The sequence below is a fragment of the Callithrix jacchus genome, chromosome 8 (assembly GCF_049354715.1).
Source record: "Callithrix jacchus isolate 240 chromosome 8, calJac240_pri, whole genome shotgun sequence".
In the NCBI taxonomy this organism is placed as follows: Eukaryota; Metazoa; Chordata; class Mammalia; order Primates; family Cebidae; genus Callithrix; species Callithrix jacchus.
The window spans coordinates 55,222,951-55,241,655 of NC_133509.1; the positions used below are offsets into that span (position 1 = coordinate 55,222,951).

Below are 18,705 nucleotides of genomic sequence, written 5' to 3' on the forward strand. Positions count from 1 at the left end.
GAAGCTGTGGAGTTTGATTAGGTCCCATTTGTCTATTTTGGCTTTTGTTGCCAATGCTTTTGGTGGAAGAAACCCATTTTTAACCTATGAATGCCTTTTTCCATTAACTCATTTCCTCAACCATAAACATCTTTTTTTTTTTTGAGACGGAGTTTCGCTCTTGGTACCCAGGCTGGAGTGCAATGGCGCAATCTCGGCTCACTGCAAACTCCACCTCCTGGGTTCAGGCAATTCTCCTGCCTCAGCCTCCTGAGTAGCTGGGATTACAGGCACGCGCCACCATGCCCAGCTAATTTTTTGTATTTTTAGTAGAGACGGGGTTTCACCACGTTGACCAGGATGGCCTCGATCTATTGACCTCGTGATCCACCCGCCTCGGCCTCCCAAAGTGCTGGGATTAAACATCTTGTGATTAACAGTGCCCAATTTCCTGGGAAAGTAACCCAGCAGGTTTGGCTTCATCTAACCTTTATTTAAGATGAGTCACTCTGATTAGGACACCACAGAACATTGGTACAAAAACCCAAAACAAAACAAAACTGCCTGAACTTACTCATTACCCTGTTCCTTACAAAGCCAGCACACTTCCTTTTTGCAATTTTTTTCCCCTTCAAGTTTCTTTTCCTTTCCCCTTCCTTCTTTTTTCCCATTCCTTTCTCCTTTCATCTTTCCTGTCCTTTCCCCTTTCTGTTCTTGTTCTTTTCTTCTTTTTTCTTTCCTTTCCTTTCTCCCTTCTCTCCCTTCCCCTCCCTTCCCCTCCCCTTTTCCCTTCCTTTCCCATTTCCCTTCCCTTTTCCCTCCCTTTTCCTTTCCTTTCTTTGCTTTTCCATTATGGAAATTTTATTTCAACAATAATCAACATTTTGTCCACCTTGTTTAATCTCTTCTCCTTATTTTGTTATTTTTATATATATTTTTTATTGTTGGAGCATTTTAAAGTTAATTATGAGTTTATTTTTAATACGTCTGGTTCCCCATGGTACAACTTGAGGCTGGGCAGAAGAAACCAAGTTTGATGAGTCCAGCGCCTCCCCTGCCTCCCTGGCTCTCCATTGCTGCCTCACAGTAGGAATCAGGTGCAAAAGCTATTTCACAACTGATTTCTACTCTTATCATAAATACATTGTTCTAGACACTTTGCTAAGCACTGATGACAAGAAGAGACATGGCATAGGAAACTCTCAGCTCAGTGTGACAGAAGAAAAGTAAAAGGGCAATCCTGACAGTTTGGTCTGATTTTTTCCACAGGTGGAAGAGTTTTATTTACCATACAGGCTTCCTTAAGTTTGCTTTGTAAATCTAGAGCCATATACTATTCACAAGGCCACAGAATGAACTTCTTTCTAGAAGTCTTCTTAAGAAATCTCAGACTGACTTTTAAAAGCTGACTTTTTATTTGCTATTATGAGTTTAGAAAAACCAACCTCTTTGCCTCAGAGTTGAATTGCAAAAAAAAAAAGAAAGAAAGAAAAGAAAAACCAAGCTCAAGAATCGCTTTCCACTAGATTTTACCCACAGTACCTATAAATTTGGGTGAATTTTTTTCTTCTCAGGGTTCCCATATTTTCTTAAAATTCCTTACCTGCCAAGAAGGTACGAAGCCAAGAACTAAGCAGTGACCTTTCTCACCTCCTGCAAGGTTGGAACATGTAAGCCAGATCCCAGGTGGGTTTTCCTGAGAGGATTTTGTAGGCATTGGCTCATCAAAGCTGATTAAATGAGCACCATTCTCAAAAATGACATCCTGGCCCACACCTTGGTTGTGTAACTATTTTTTTCTGTTATATCCTGGTAAAAATGAGAAGAGATTCTTGCTGAACCTATTCAGATAACTATACTATCACAAAAAGAAAGAAGGGTGTTAAGAGTTTCTGAATTCTTGGTTGGAGTATATGGGTCAGCGAGAATCAGATATCATTTTTAAATGTTTATTTTTGATAAATATTTAAAAAAAATAAAAAATGAAGAAAATAATGTAATAGAATATGTTAGGAGAATAAAAAAGATGAATATTATTTTAATTTACAAAAGCAGAATCTACTAACTTATGAATTAGAGAGATTTTTAAGAAGAAAGAAAAAAGCTTCTTTATATGTTCAGAATAGAACATTAAAACAACATCAACATTCAAGTAGAACTTTAAAATAATATTCCGAACAAATAACTGTTTATCAGTTCATTCAGTTTTATACAATTAATTCTTATTCTGTTGAAACTTGAGTTAGCTGTCATGAAGTGCTTTTTTCTTTTCTTTTTTTTTTTTTTTAACCAATAAGAGTTTTGGAAATCTGAAGTCAGTTCACAGGTTGATCTAAAAAAAAATTTTTTTTTAAATCTGGGAACTGGGTCTTTTGCCCAGGCTGGAGTGCAGTGGTGCGATCTCAGCTCACTGCAACCTCCACCTCCCAAGTTCAATCAATTCTCCTGCCTCAGCCTCCCAAGTACCTGGGATTACAGGCACACACCACCACATCTACCTAATTTTTATATTTTTAGTAGAAACAGGACCTTTCCATGTTGCCTAGGCTGGTCTCAAACACCTGAGCTCAAGCGATCCACCTGCCTCAGCCTCCCAAAGTGCTGGGATTACAGGTGTGAGCCACTGCACCTAGCCTGAGGATGATTTTTATTGAGAATGCAACCCAGAATACTGGAGAGCTGGCATCTTTTCTAGTAGAGGTATAGGCTGTGAAAAAACAAAGAACTTCTTGGCAGGAGTGATTCATAGGTTAGATGTGATTTTGGGGCACTCCTTTTGTAGACTGTTGGTTCTGGAAGTTTCTGTAGCGCCAGAGTGGTTGTGGTTTGTTTAACGATTCATATGTTATTAGCAAAACTCTTTCAAGATGACAGAAGCCGCCCAAATCACTCGGTTAGAAAGATTAAGACATAATGTTATGACTCCCCGAGAGAAGAATCCATGGACTGAACCCACGGCTATGTGGGGCCTGAACAGGTAGATATCTAGATCAGAGGAACTACAATGATTAGAGAAGGGGAACAAGAATCATAAGAATAAAGGGAGCAAGCAGAGTTAAGAAGGGTTAGGTTCTATGGATTGTGAGCAGTTTGTGTAGTTCATTTTACAAATGTGAATTGTGATTGTGATTCTTTTTTTTTTTTTTTTTTTTTGAGACAAAGTCTCTCTCTGTCTCCCAGGCTGAAGTGCAATAGCACACTCTCAGCTCATTGCAACCTCTGCCTCCCGGGTTCAAGCAATTCTCCTGCCTCAGCCTCCTAAGAAGCTGGGATTACAGGTGCGTGCCACCACGTCCAGCTATTTTTTTAAATTTTTTTATTTTTAAGTAGAGACGGGGTTTCACCATGTTGGTCAGGCTGGTCTCAAACCCATGACCTCATGATCCACCCTCCTCAGCCTCTCAAAGTGCTGTGATTACAGGTGTAAGCCACCGAGCCCAGCTGTGATTCTTAATAATAACTAAAAATACCCATCTCATATATTCAAGATTGTTTTTGGCATCACTGGCAACCAAATTGTTCCCTAGGTCCATGAGGAAATGACTTCAACTGGACCACATTATCAGGGTTTACGTAGGTGCTAAAAAAAGAAAAAAAATCAATGGGTGGAAGTCAGCAGATCAGGGCCTCATTCCTGTTCTGCCACCTGCTACCTATGTGGCTGTAGGCAAGTCACTTAATGTCTTGAGGCCCCAGTTTTATTGTAAAACCAAAGAAGTAGTTTGAGACTGTCTTACTTGGTGGAGAAGTTGTGAGGATCACATGAGGTTACTTATGTGAAAATGAACTAAAATGGAGAGCCATCTGTTTAGCTCCCCAGAAAGCCCAAACAGCACTTTATTATGAATTAGAAGAAAAGCTCTTTCTCCTGGTAAAGTCAACTCAGTGCTAGTTTGTACAGTTTAGCAGAGTAGAGGTTAGGTTTTCATTTCTATTTACACCGTTTGCTGGCTACCCTTAAGCAAAGCATCATCTTCAGAAATGTTTCTGTAAGAAGAATTATGCTACATAATATTGTAAGAAAGCCTTCACTAGGAAGGTGCTTGATAGGTTAGGTTCTTTTGTCTTTGGTGGGTAGATTAACACCATGATCTGTACACAATTGAGCATTCTGGGATCCTGATGGTAGACCATGTTTAGACATTGGGTCATGCCAAATAACATGGCAGTTTCTGAAAAAAAATGCCCGCTCTCCCACCACAGACTTAGTTTATCTGGTGGGCATGTGAATGACAAAAACCATAGGAAAAAAGATAATGGCTTCTTTAGGACCCACAACAGAGATTAATTCCTTTTTAGAAAAGCAACGTTCAGCATTCTTTCCCTTCTGTTGTTCCCATGTCTTGCATCCCAAGAGAGACCTCATTCCTGGAGAGCTTCCATCCCACAGCTGAGCTGGATTCTTATATCCAGTCAACTGTCACCAGGCAGTAGCAGCTGCACTTGCAGAATTAAGAAAAAATTTATGTGCGCACAGTGTAGTAAGACCCCCAACCATTACTGATTCTTTCAAACAACTGGTTCTCAACCACGTTACCAGATCCAACCTTTCATAGAAAATATGTTGTTTCCCTTTTGCTGTCCTGAATTACACTTCAGGATAACATAACATATTTATACACATGAACCCAGGGAATCTATTCCTAGTCTGAGTGCTCAAACTATTGCTCTAACAAATACTTCTTTCACTTCTACATTAACAGTTTTTCCTCTCTACTGTGTCATTACTATCAACAAACAAGCTATTCTTTTCCCCATCTTAAAAATAAAACAAAACCAAGTTTTAAAAAATCTTCTCGACACTGTCATCCAGTCTCATGACTTTAGATACATAACCATATGCTGATGTGTCTCAAATTTATATTTCCAGACTAGACTCCTCTGAACTCCAGATTCCTATATCCACTACATCCAACTATCACTTGACCGTCTCTCAGCTTGTAGCTTTTGTGGGTTTTGTTCATTTGTTTTGAGACAGAGTTTTGCTTTTCTTGCCCAGACTGGCGTGCAATGGTGAGGTCTTAGCTCATTGCAACCTCCAACTCCTGGGTTCAAGAGATTCTCCTATCTCAGGCTTCCAAGTAGCTGGGATTATAGGTGCCCACCATGCCTGGCTAATTTTTGTATTTTTAGTAGAGACGGGGTTTCACCATGTTGGCCAGGCTGGTCTTGAGCTCATGACCTCAAGTGATCTTCCTGCCTTGGCCTCCCAAAGTGCTGGGATTATAGGCATGAGTCACCACGCCAGGCCAACTTGTAGTTTTAATAGACAAGTTGAATTTAATATCAACATGGAGTTGAGTTGGGTGGAGGAAAAGATACACACCAAAATGTAAATAACAGTAGGATGAGGGTCTCGTGTGTATATTTGTGTTTCTCTATACTATTGTGTAAAACTTCTATAATGAACATTAACACTTTGAAAAACTTTTTATTTTGAAATAATTATAGATTCACAGGAAGTTGCAAAGATAGTACAGAGATTTCCCATGTACCCATCAGCAGTTTTCCCCAGTGATTATATCTTACTTAAAGAGTACAACAATATCAAAACCAGGAAATAAATATTAGTGTGATGTGTGTGTGTGTGTACTTACAAGTCATTTTATTATGTGTTTATTCCTGTAACCACCATTGCAATCAAGATATAGAACTATTCCATCACCACAAGGATCTACCTGGTGATACCTCTTTGTAACCACACAGATACCCCTATCCCAATGATCCTTGCCCCTGCAACTATGAATCTGTTCTCCATGTTATGTAAATGGAATCATACAGTACATGGCTACTTGATGATATTTTTTTTGCATAATATCCTCAAGATGCATCTAATTTATCATGTGTATCAACAGTTCATTTCTTTTTACTGCTGAGTTGTATTCTATGGTACATGTACCATGGTTTGCTTAATGCTTCACCCATGGAAGAACATTGGGATGGCTTCCAGGTTTTGAATATTATGAATAATATTGAAGAGATCAGCTCCCAATATATCAACGTGGATTCAAGATCTCTCAAAGCGATCGAGTGGTCAGTGAAAAAGAAAGAGAGACAACAAAACATTTTTCCTTAAAGCTGGGCCCAGGGGAGACACCACATAATGCTGCTCCATGTCTGATATTCCCCTGAAAATGTTAGTTTTTTATTAGTCTCTTTCAGAGTGAGTTTACACAAAGTTCCAGTGATAATTATACAAAAAGAATACGTTTGCAAAAACTGGTGCACAAAAATCACAACGTGGTATTATAAAAGCAGAACAATGCAAAGATAACTCTCTGTGTGTCAGCATAGAAATCATACACCTTAGCAAGAATAGAGGTTAAACATAAGCTTATGATTATCAGCAAGAACGTATTGGGCTCACAGCTGCAGAGGGAACAGGATTTGACACAGGACAACCAGCCTGACCACAAAAACTGCAAGAGGAGAGGGGCCTCCGAGCAGGCCTGGAAGAGCAGTGGGAGAAGAAAGACTTTTACATCCTTATCTCAACCACAGAGGTTTTTCCTTATGACAGTCGCCCCCTCATGCATCCGTTTATAGGCTCTCCATAAGGGTTGCATTCCAGAGCCATAATCAATATGCCTTTCCTGGGAAAGGAATCTGGGTAATAAGCCTCTCAATTACACAGCCATTTATAGGCTCTCTGCAGCAAGAAGACTATTACGTGCTGTCATCTCTTTCTGGCAGTCAAGCTATGTGGTTAGTCCCTTTCACAGAGTTCCTGCTTTAAGAACAGCTCAGCAGAGCCAAAGTTACAAGTTAAATCTCAGTAGAGCCAAAGTTACAAGTGACATCTCAGCTTTTCATGTTACTCTTCATTTTCTCAAATATAATCAATACAGTAAGTAATAAACATCACAAAGCAAATAACTCATTTCAGGGAAACCAAATTCTAAGATAATTTACAAGTTAAAAATCAACAACAATTTCTTCTTGTTATTTCAGATAGTTGGGGTTTTGCCAATTCTTCCAGAAGCTTGGGGTAGCTCAGTCACCACAGAGGGTCCACAGTATTCCCAGCAGAATAAAACTGCTATTTTACTTCTATACAGGTTTTTATACGAACATACGTTTTCATTCCTCTGGGTTAAATCCCAAGGAGTGCAATTGTTGGGTTGTATGGTAAGCATATAGAGTTAGAAGGAATAAGTTATAGTGCTCAGTAGCACAGCAGGATGACGTTGTTATCAATAAGCTATTGTATATTTCAAAATAGAAGATTTGGAAAGTTCTCAACACAAAGACATGATAAATGCTTGAGGTAATAGATATCCCAATTACTCTGATCTGATCATTGAACATTGTATGAATGTATCAAAACCCCATAAATATGTACAACTATTACATATCAATAAAAAAAAAATCTGACAAACTATTTCCCAGAGTGGCCATGACATTTATATTTCCACAATCAACGTATGCAAGACCCGGTTTCTCTGCGTCCTTGTCAGCAGTTGGTATTTTTGATATTTTTTCTAGCCATTCTGATAGATACACAGTGGTATCTTGTCCCTCCAGCTCTGAAGTTCTCTCTTTCTGTCCTCTCTGGTACTGTGCTCTGTGAACTCTAGTTGCTTTGGCTTCCTTGGACCCCCAGTTTTATCTTCTCAGCTCAGGAAGACTGGCAGACTCTCCCCGGGTCTCCCTCTCTGTGTCACAGCCTGAAAACTCTTTCTAGGAAATAAGCTGGGAGAACTGAAAGGTTCAATTTTAAACTCAATCTTTTCTACCTCTATCTCTTTACATCTGTCTGTCTGTCTATCTACCTATCTATCATTTAGCCACCATCTATTTATCTGTAACACATTTTGCTTAACTACAAGTCAGGGGTTTTAGTATCAGGACTACTGTTACTTATTGACAGCTTTTGGGACATTAACTTACTTGAGCCACTTCTTTATTTGTGAAATGAAGGGTTATCTATATCAGCGTTCTCATAATGCCTTCTCTGAGATTCCAGGATACTGGTTGACTCTTCTAGGAGAAACAGTGAGCAGTGTTGGTAGCTACAGTCCTTAGTATATGCTATTTCTAAACAGGAAAGTGATACTGATTGGGCAGGTAATGAGCATGTGTTGGTAATTGCTTTGTAAGAGCAATAACAACAACTAATACATTTAGCCTTTTACATGCATTACACTATATAATATTTACAACAGCCCTGTGAAGTGCTACTATTATCCAAATTTATTCATTTATTATTTAAAAAATTTTAGTATTATAAACCATTTTATGTCCAAGAACTATTCAAATTTAGAAGATGAAAAAACTGTAGTCTGGAAAAAGAAAAAATACTGAAAATAAAAACCTGCCCAGTCTAAAGGTTATACTTATACAGACTTAGGTTCTTTCTATTTAATTAAAAGTTAATTTCAAACAGTCTCTAGTAGTAACAAAACACTCCAGTTATAAAGAAGCATGTGATACATGGTCATTGAATACATTACCCCTGTTGACCCTAGACTGCTACTGGGCTCAGCAGAGAATTCTTGACTTTTTTTTCACATTGCAAATAGACCTCACCAGAATAAATGGGCAGAATTGACACCAAAAATGAGCAAATTGTGAGGGCAATATGCAATGAGTGCCTTGACAAAGGACGTGCTCAGTACTGGTAGTTCCTGTCACTGTTATTATTGCCAATTATAAACGTCGGCACTGCAAAAAGTCAGCCCAATCGACTTTGTAGATCACAGAAGTGGCTCTTAGACCATCATTTGAAAATTCCTGCCTGAAGGACTGAGGAAAAGATCTTTTGTTTATTTAATTTTTTTATACCACAATTTAGGGAAACATCTTAAAAGATCTTTATGTCTACAGAGGATTTTTATAAGTGCCTTTAGAGTCTCCAAGTTGATTTTAAAAATATTATCTCAGAATGTCAATTTCAGCTAAAGAATGAACCTTAGGATCAACGTTGTAACCCTCTTCAGTTTTTTCACCCAGGCTATAGGGACTGATACTGACAGTGCTGCTTTGGATAGTCTCCTCTCTAGGGCTAAGTGGTCAGATTTGCAGAATCTGAATATTCTTATGGGAATGTGGTTATTGGCTGGGGGATGGAAAATTGGGAGTGGAGAGTGGACAACTGGATAAAAGTATAGGTAAAGACATGTGAAAACTCATGATTGACTTAAATACTGTAAATCCTGTCATGATACACTTGTAAAGTGTGAAAAGCAAAATAATCATATTGGAGAGATGGCCAAATGAAGGCCAAAGATCTTAACTTTGCAGCAATTATAGGAAAGGATTAAAGGAAGACTGGCAAATATAAGAAAAGACTAGATTTGAAATTCATGCACAAGGTCAGGCTGCATAAACCACATGGTAGTGGGTGTAACTCAGGAGTGGAGCAATTGTTCCAGTAAAAAAGACATCTGCAGTTTCCCAGTCTGGAGACATTTCCTGTCTTGGGTGTCTGGATCCATCTCAGTGCCCAAATAGCCTGACTTCAAAGTGTTTGTGGGAGCAGAAAGAAGAATTGGCTGAGTGTGTTTCTTCAGTGCTAGGCAGAGGAAGTGAAAGGGGGAGTGGGTTTAGGAAGTAAGTGTGTGTTTAAGAGCACGTGGACCACCAGGAAATAACCATTTTTCTTCAGACTAGCAGCCAGGGCACTGCTCACAAAGAAGGAAACCCTGGGAGGGAAGAACTTGGGGAACGAGAGGGCACAAGAATCTTTGAAGCTGCTTAGGTATGTAGGTAAGTCACAGAGGTGTTGGGTGCTCCAAGGAACACCATGTAAGTTCTCTCTTTTAAAATAAACAATTTTTTTTGAAATATTTTCAACCTTACAAAAAATGTGATAATAATTCAGCGAACTCATAAATATTCTTTATCCAGATACATATTTTTTTTTTAATTTCCCTTATTTATTTGTTTATTTAGAAATGGATTCTCACTCCAGTTGCCCAGGCTGGATTGGAGTGTAGCAGCCAGATCACGGCTCACTGTAGCCTCAACCTCCTAGGTTCAAACCATTCTCCCACCTCAGCCTGCCGGGTAGTTGGGACTACAGATGTACCCCACCATGCCGGGCTAATTTTTTTTTTTTTTTTTTTTTTTTTTGTATTTTTTGTAAAGACAGGGTTTCACAATGTTGCCTAGGCTGGTCTCAAACTCCAGGACTCAAGTGATCAATCTGCCTCCTCAATTCCCAAAGTACTGGAATTACAGGGGTGAGCCACCTCACCCAGACTCCCTTATTTATTATTTTATCATTTTCTTTCTCTCTCTGTAAACACACACATGTGTATACATATCTATATGCTGAAGCATTTGAGAGTATGTTGTATACATTGTGCTCCTCTGCTCCTTAATATTTCATTGTGCATCTCCTAAGAAAAAGGATATTTTCTTTTTCTTTTTTTTTTTTTAAATTCAGTCTCCATAGAGACTGTCAAAAATTGCCAATGCCGACTGTATTTCAAGTCGTCATGGTGGGGTACTGGGAAAAGTTTTCAATTAGCAATAATCGCGCCTCGGATAAACCTCATTGGCTATGATACTGACACTGGGCAAAGCTGAGAAGGATATTTTCTTAATCAGGGCACAGTTTTACATTTAGTATATCAAACACATATATACAGTAGTTCCCTCTACCCAAAGTTTCAGTTACCCATGGTCAACTGTGGTCTGAAATATTAAATGGCAATTTCCAGAAATAAACAATTAATCATTTAAAGTTGCATGCTGTTCTGAATAATGTGATGAAATCTCTCTCTGTCCCCTCTGACCTGCCTGGGATGTGAATCATCCCTTTGTCCAGTGTATCCATGTTGTAGGTACACCCACCCATTAGCTACTCAGTAGCTGTTATCAGATGCACTGTCACAGTATCTCAGTGCTTGTGTTCAAGTAGCCCTTATTCTTACCTGATAAAAGCCCCAAAGTGCAAGAGTGATGATCCTGGCAATTCAGTTATGTCAAAAAGAACCCGTGAAGTGCTTCCTTTAAGTGAAATGGTGAAAGTTTCTCAACTAAATAAGGAAAGGGGAGAATAAAAAAAATGTTATAGTTGCTAAGATCTACAATAAAAAAGAATCTTTTATCTGTAAAATGTTGAACAGTATATTGTTATAATTGTCCTATTTTATTAGTTGTTGTTAATATCATACTGTGTCAAACTTATAAATCAAACTTATGTACGTATGTATGTATAGGAAGAAAAGAGTGCATACAGAGCTTTAGGCATTCCCTGGGGTCTTGGAACATATTTCCTGTGGATAAGGGGGCTGCTGTAATACTCTGTCTACTACAGAGACTATAATGTTATCAACTGCTTCAATAATGTTCTTGATAGCAATTTTTTTTGTTCTGGCAGAGAATGTCTCTCTTTGATAAGGGGATGAGACTGGCCTAGCAGGACAAATATGCATGCTCAGCTCTCCTTAGGATCTTTATTTACTTATTTATTTATTTAGACAGTCTTGCTCTGTCACCCAGGTTGGGGTGCAGTGGCACCATCTTGGCTCACTCTCCCTCTTCCAGGTTCAAGCAGTTCTCGAATTTCAGCCTCCTGAATTGTTGGGACTACAGGTGCGTGCCATCATGCCGGCTAATTTTTGTCTTTTTAGTAGAGATGGGGTTTCACCATGTTTGCCAGGCTGGTCTCAAATTCCTAACCTCAGGTGATCTACCTGCCTTGGTCTCTCAAAGTGCTGGGGTTACAGGCATGAGCCACTACACCTGGCATCCTTAGGATCCTTATGAGTAGGGGAACCTCCAGCAGGTTAATTGTTTGATTTTCTTTGGTTTTATTCTTATTCTATTTCTTCCCCCAGAGTACAAACCTAATCAGCAAGACTACCCAGGTGTTAAGAGATCTTCAGTAGTAGAAGGAACCTGGCTTGGCAAGATAGAACTTTAGCAGGGGCCCAAGATGTAAAATTGGACGTCTTCCTTCCAACCTCAGTTTAGGAGTGTGAGTGGACTGTGGTACTTTTTCTATTCCTTTTTATCCTTTGTGGGGAAGGTGGGTAGCAAGAAGAATAACAGATACTTGAATGAGCAAAAAGTAAACTTGAGATAAAAATAAAGAGATGGTCTTCTGTGGTAAATGTAGGCCTATATTGAGAATAAGGCTTTCTACAAGAATTTCCCTAAATGAAAGTGTGACACTGTACGTGCTTGTCTTCTCAATCATTCTCTTGTTTGGAACTAATTTCTGTTTAAGAATCAGTTGACGTCAGGGGCATGGTGGCTCACACCTGTAATCCCAGCACTTTGACCAAAGTGGGATGACTGATTGACCCCAGGAGTTTGAGACCAGCCTGGAAAACTTAGCAAGATCTGTCTCAAAAAAAAAAAAATTAGCTGGGCATGGTAGTACGTGCCTGTGATCCCAGCTACATGGGAGGCTTAGGCAGGAGGATCACTTGACCCTGGGAGGTTGAGGCTTCAGTGAGCTATGATGGTGCCACTGTACTCCAGCCTGGGTGACAAAGCAAGACCCTGTCTCAAAAGAAAAAATAAAAAGAATCAATTGATGTCAACTTTCTTCACTGATTTCCCATATGTAAACTACCTCAGAACTGCTTCCCCTGGTCATCTTCCTACTCTTCAAGAGAAGAAATATGAGGAAATGTCCACATTTTATTACACAGCAACAGGAAGTGTGATGGCAAGGGACAAGAGAAATAGGAAAGGAAAGAGAAATCACTGACTGGAAGAGGATAATAATGTGGAGAAGAGAGAGGGGACCTCAAATACAGTGCTGTAGGGCTAAGGGAGACTACAGTCTCTTCTAGAGCCAATTTTGATCTCAAAGTCACGTTCTTCCATTTCCTTCTTCCTCTCCAGGCAAAATGAAGTTGAATCTGGTGCAGGTCTTTTTTATGTTGCTGCTGCTGCTGCTGGGCCTGGGGATGGGCCTGGGGCTGGGGCTTCGTATGGCTGCAGCAGTCTTGGAGGAGAGCGATCAGCCACTCAATGAATTTTGGTCCAGTGACTCACAGGACAAAGCTGAGGCCACTGAAGCAGGAGAGAGCACTCAAACCACAGAAACCCTTGTGCTTAGCAACAAAGAAGTGGTGCAACCTGGCTGGCCAGAAGACCCCATCCTCAATGAAGATGAGGTTGGAGAAAAAGAGATGCTCAGAGCTGAGTCTCTCTTTCGGAACAACAAAGACTATCTTAGGGTTGACCAGACAGATAGAGAATGCAATGATATGATGGCACACAAGATAAAGGAGCACAATCAGAGTTGCATAACCCAGCATGCATTCATCCATGAGGATCCAGACACGGTCAAAGCTGTCTGTAACAGTCCTGTCATTGCCTGTGAGCTCAAGGGGGGAAAATGTCACAAAAGCTCCCGACCTTTTGATTTGACATTCTGCGAGTTGTCCAAACCAGATCAGGTCACTCCTAACTGCAACTACCTAACTTCTGTTATAAAAAAGCACATTATTATAACCTGTAATGACAAGAAGCTCCAGTCATCAATTGGACAATGAAGCAACTCATCGTCTTTTTTCTCTTCCCCTTCTCTTCTTCCTTTTTTACTTTCTCTTTCTCATGTTGTTCTCCCTATCTTAGGTATTATGCAGATTAATTCTTCTTCACCCTGTGGGTCACTCAACTTGCATTTTGTTCCTAGGATTAGAGATGGCAGAATAGAGTGATGATGCCTAGTTTCTCTAAGCTCTCCGTCTCTCCTTTCCTATCCCTTACCCTGGGGGTGGGGTGGGGGGGGTGGGGAGGGAAGTGAAGAGCTGCTGTAGTCCTGGCCATCAATTTGTTCCCTGTTCTGAGATTGTCTCTGGATGTGGACTGGAAGTGTTTAGTGCATCCTTTAACCACGTTCTTCCCTGCTACCCGCCCTGAGCCTCTATAGTGATCACAAGAATCTTGGGCTTTGCACAACTGCACTTCTCTATTGTGGATGCTGTCAAAGTGGTTTTTTTTAAAAAATCTTACTCTGTAGACTATCTCAGGAAAGCAATTTACAAATACTCTACAGGCCTCTAGTGGCTTAAGCAGGAAAATGTAGCTTCTATGGCTAATAACAGGGTGACAAGGCATTGTGGGGACCTCACCTCCCAGGGACAGAATATTAACTCACTGCAGCTCAAATGCTGCCTCATTCATAAGACTTTCACCAAGTCTTCCAATTCCAGTGTAGCTTCCTCTCTACACTTCCAGGATCTATGTTGAGCCCATATGACAGATCCTGAGTCCTTTATCTACAACACCCAGATCCCTAAATCTCTGAAAACATTTCATTTTTTTTCAAAGTGGCTCCAAAACTCATTTAGATATGACCCACCTAACCAGAATGACAATGTGAGGCTATTTATCTTCCTTATTTATGCTATGTGACCATTACATATTTCACTGTGGAAATATCACAGTGTTTGGTTATAAGTGGACCCTTCTAGGAGTGTGTTAGTAATATATGAAATAAGCATACACACGTTAATGTAAAATATTGCTTTTTAAATTCTGAAAAGTTGGCCAAAATGCATTGGCCCCAAAAGTTTCAAGTAAGAAATTGCGGGGTCTATATATACTACTTAATTAGCCCTTAATTAATTTGAGTGTACCCTATATGATCCTAGTTAGGTCACAAGCATCTTTGTGGAAGGATCTGTATTATAAGTTTTTTTTCTATATTCTTCATTGACACATTTATTAATCAATGACTATCTACTTATTGGCCAAGGGTTTCTCCTCTACTGTTTGCAAGACACTCAAATGTTGTCTTCAGAACACTCTGTACAAGTTTTTGGCCAGGTGTGGTGGCTTATGCCTGTCATCCTATCACTTTGGGAGGCTGAGGTGGGAGGATCACTTGAGCCCAGAAGTTCAGGACCAGCCTGGGCAACATAGGGAGACCTCATTTCTACAAAAAATATAAAAATTAGCCAGGCATGGGGGCACATGCCTGTGATCCCAGCTATTTGGGAGGCTGAGGTAGGAGGATTGCTTGAGCCCCAGAGATTGAGGATGCAGTGAGCTATGATTGCATCATTGCACTCCAGCCTGGGTAACAGAGTGAGACCCTGTCTCAAAAAAATTTTTTTGTTAAGTTGTTCTCAACTTTGGCTGCTTATTAACATTACTGGCTGGGCGTGGTGGCTCATGCCTATAATCCCAACACCTTGGGAGACCGAGGTGGGTGGATCACCTGCAGTCAGGAGTTCAAGATAGCCTGGCCAACATGGCAAAATACCCTCAACTAAAAATACAAAAGTTAGTCTGGCATGGTGGTGCAAGCCTGCAGTCCCAGCTACTCGTGAGGCTGAGGCAGGAAAATCACTTGAACCTGGGAGGCAGAGGTTGCAGTGAGCCAAGATCAAGCCATTGTACTCCAGCCTGGCTGACAGAGCAAGACTCTGTCTCAAAATAAACAAACAACCAAGCAAACAACAACAACAAAACATTACCTTGGGGAGTTTAAATTTTTTTAATTAAAGAAAAAGTCTAGTGCCCTCTTCTAACAATATTGGTTTAATTAGTCTGAGTCAGAGCCTAGATAGACATCAGGTGGGCTCCAGGGATCTTGGGGCCTACATTACTCTCCCTCCCATACTAGTTTTTCTGAAAATAAATGTTTCAAAACTGTTAACAAAGATGTTAAACTGCTCAGGTAATTAGCTAATCTGATGTGGTGTGCTGTAGGAGAAAAGGATCAATTCTTGGGATACATGTGAGAATATCTCATCTCTGCCACTCAAAGAAAGCAGTTGTGACTATGGGAATTGCCCTCAGCTCTCAGAATCTGAGATTTCTTATCAGTAAAATAAGAAATGATAGTAGCTACTTTATAGGGTTGTTGTGAGGATTAGATAAGATTAAATGGCCCATGATGGGGTTCAATGGATGGCAGCTGCATTTGGTGGTGATGTTGCATGGCTCACTGCCACAGAGAGCACATGGTATCTTGATGGAGTCCTTCTGGAGGCAGCACTATAACACAAAGTGTGATACCATCGGCACGGGTTTGAGTTTCAGGTGTGTTGGCAATATGTGGATATGTGGGATCTGATAGGACTTTTAAAATTTCATTCCTTGAATGGCCACAAAATTTATATTCTAGGGGCAGTAGAGTCCTTAGACCTGAGCAAGCAGGGCCACTGCCCTCACGGCTCCCCTATACTTTGGAGTGCCTTCCACATAGGACGTTCCCCCATTACAGTATCTGGGACTGGCTAAGGTCAGCAGTGCCATGTGGATGGAGTGCTCTGAGCTTAGACTAGGACTGGTGTGGGCCTAGGTCCCATTTCTCCCCTTTGGAACACTGTCTCCCCTCTGCCATGTGTGGGGTGAACAAGGTGCTGCAAAGGAGTTCTGAGACTCAGTTAGGCTTGGTGGCTCATGCCTAATCCCAGCACGTTGGGAGACTGAGGCGGGTGGATCACCTGAGGTCAGGAGTTGAGACCAGGCTGGCCAACAACCTTATCTCTACCAAAAATACAAAAAAAAAAAAAAAAAAAAAAAAAAAAAAAAAAAAATAGTTGGGTGTGATGGCAGGTACCTGTAATCCCAACTACTTGGGAGGCTGAGGCAGGGGAATTGCTTGAACCTAGGAGGCAGAGGTTGCAGTAAGTGGAGATTGCACTACTGCACTTCAGCCTGGGTGACGGAGTGAGGTTGTGTCTCAAAAAAACAAAAAACAAAAACAAAGAGTTCTTAGACTTGCACCTAAGAGGGTCCATCTGAGGCCCTAAGGCCAGGCCCTGGTTTCAGGAGGGTGGCTTGGGAAGTGGATTTCTCCCTCTGGCTGGTGTGGTTTTTTTGTTTTGTTTTTTGAGATCACCAGAGAGGACCACCAGAAAGGTGCTGACACCTGATTTTGGATGATTCAAATATATCTGGGACACAGGATGAATCCAGGACTCTGGGCCACCAGTGGCCACTTACTACTGGTCTCAAGGGTTGAGCTGCATGTGTGGAGGCTTTTGCTGTCCATGTTCTTACTGCTGTACTAATTCTGGTTCACAGCACCCAGGGGTGGCAGTAGTAGCAGTACATGTTTCTTACCCTGTGGATTCCCACTGCTGGCTCCTAGGCAGTTACTCCATCCCTTTTGCAGGATACATACCATGTGGAGGTGTGTCGTGACCACTCCTGTCTTCTGCAAGGATTTTGAGACTCTTGCTCCTCAGTGCCAGTGAGGCACTTTTTTTTTTTTTTTTTTGAGATGGAGTCTTGCTCTGTCACCCGGGCTGGAGTGCAGTGGCACCATCTCAGCTCACTGCAACCTCTGCCTTCCAGGTTCAAGCAATTCTCCTGCGTTGGCCTCCTGAGTGGCTGGGATTACAGGCATGTGCCACTGTGCCCAGATAATTTTTGTATTTTTAGTAGAGATGGTGTTTTGCCAAGCTGGCCAGGCTGGCCTTGAACTCCTAACCACAAGTGATCCACCCGTCTTGGCCTCCCAAAGTAGTGGGATTACAGGCACAAGCCACCACTCCCAGACCCAATGGGGCATTTCCTATCAATGTTCTCTCTTGCCTCCAACTGGTGGGTGATAACATGCTCTTTTGGGTTGGTCTTAATCTGTGCAAGGTGAAGGATAATTCCTCCTTGCATGAACGGGATGCTTTTTTCACTCTGCCCACAGGACCCCTGCTGGTGGCAATGTGTGGAAGGTAGGAATGTGGTTAGTTGTAAAAGAGGTCACATTCTAGGAATGCAGTAATTATGGCTTGAAGAGTTCAAGGCAAGACATGAATAGAAGATATGTTTTATGTTTATGCTACAAAATTCCAAATGGCAAATTCTACATGGCCTGATAATTATCATTCTCTTTTTTTTGCATATTCTAGACAAGACTCGCATTTGTGATCATAGTCAGCAATGTAAAGTAATAAAGTAACCTTTGAGAGAGTCATTGGAAGTTGGTATTTAGGCAACACAGTGAATGATTCCCTGTCATGAGTAACATTGTAACCAGCATTAAATGGCATTGGAAAGCTACAGAGGCAAGAAGATACAAATTGTTTCAATTTAAACAGATTCTGAAGAGCTGTAGCAGTACAATAGCTTTTTGCTTGTGATTGGAGACATGACATTATTCAAGAATGGTACATTTGACAGTAAAGAACATGAAAAAATGATTCCCAAATCTAACAGGAAGAGATACCTGGAAACCCTTAAGAATCTGTATATACACAAATTCGGCAATAAAGAAATATTTAGTATCTCTTCTTTTCTCTTTATTCTAAAACTTCATTGACAAAACGCGATACTTCACTTGGGCTCATAAATTTTGTAACATGTTTAAAAATCAAACTGTTTATATAGATAGGGTCCTCTTCCTCACCCTTCCCCGCAAAAAAATTTAGCCCAGAGCCACACACAGTAGAGGCAGCACTGGTTGTGGCTGTATCCAAGGTAATGTCTTACGTGTTATGTCGTTGTCAGGCTCTTGACAAAGAACTCTCTTCCTCATCTCCTTCAAGTGCTCAGTCTACCAGGCAGAGCAGACTCAGTTGGTGCTTTTCAAGCCTTCTCTTTCCCAGGAAATGAAATTATATTATCTGACAGAGATTCATTGCTGGTGGAGTCAAAAGGAACTCCAGGGCACAGAGTTACTGTCATTTTCAGCAATGCTTTGATTTAGCATGAAATTTGTTGATGTTACTGCCTCCATTCCCTGTATCCTACCTGTAGAGCTGCCCTTTCTCTCCTCCTCACATTTTTACACTGGGCTGCAGTTCATTTTCAGAAAGTGATTCACATTCCAGAGATGTCACTTCCAGGAGCAGCTGT

General features: G+C 40.7%; 1 protein-coding gene and 1 non-coding gene across 3 annotated transcripts; one reads left to right on the plus strand and one right to left on the minus strand.

The window, feature by feature from the left end:
• Nucleotides 1-9,570: 9,570 nt before the first annotated feature.
• RNASE10 (ribonuclease A family member 10 (inactive)) lies at nt 9,571-16,436 on the plus strand. 2 transcript variants are annotated; one of them, XM_078334448.1, is made up of 2 exons: nt 9,571-9,687; nt 12,787-16,436. In XM_078334448.1, the coding sequence occupies exon 2, from the start codon at nt 12,792-12,794 to the stop codon at nt 13,440-13,442; it is 651 nt and encodes a 216-aa protein (XP_078190574.1). In that variant the 5' UTR covers nt 9,571-9,687; nt 12,787-12,791; the 3' UTR covers nt 13,443-16,436. The 2 variants fall into 2 exon arrangements, with proteins under 2 accessions (XP_078190574.1, XP_035118071.1); XM_035262180.3 differs by having other exon boundaries at nt 9,571-9,679; nt 12,787-16,397.
• On the minus strand, nt 10,370-10,510 carry LOC118145202 (U4 spliceosomal RNA). Its single transcript, XR_004730333.1, has one exon. It is a non-coding gene; the product is annotated as a U4 spliceosomal RNA (small nuclear RNA).
• Nucleotides 16,437-18,705: the final 2,269 nt, after the last annotated feature.

What these genes read in the sequence shown, in the direction of transcription:
- RNASE10 (XM_078334448.1), top strand. Translation starts at nt 12,792, where the DNA reads ATGAAGTTGAATCTGGTGCAGGTCTTTTTTATGTTGCTGCTGCTGCTG.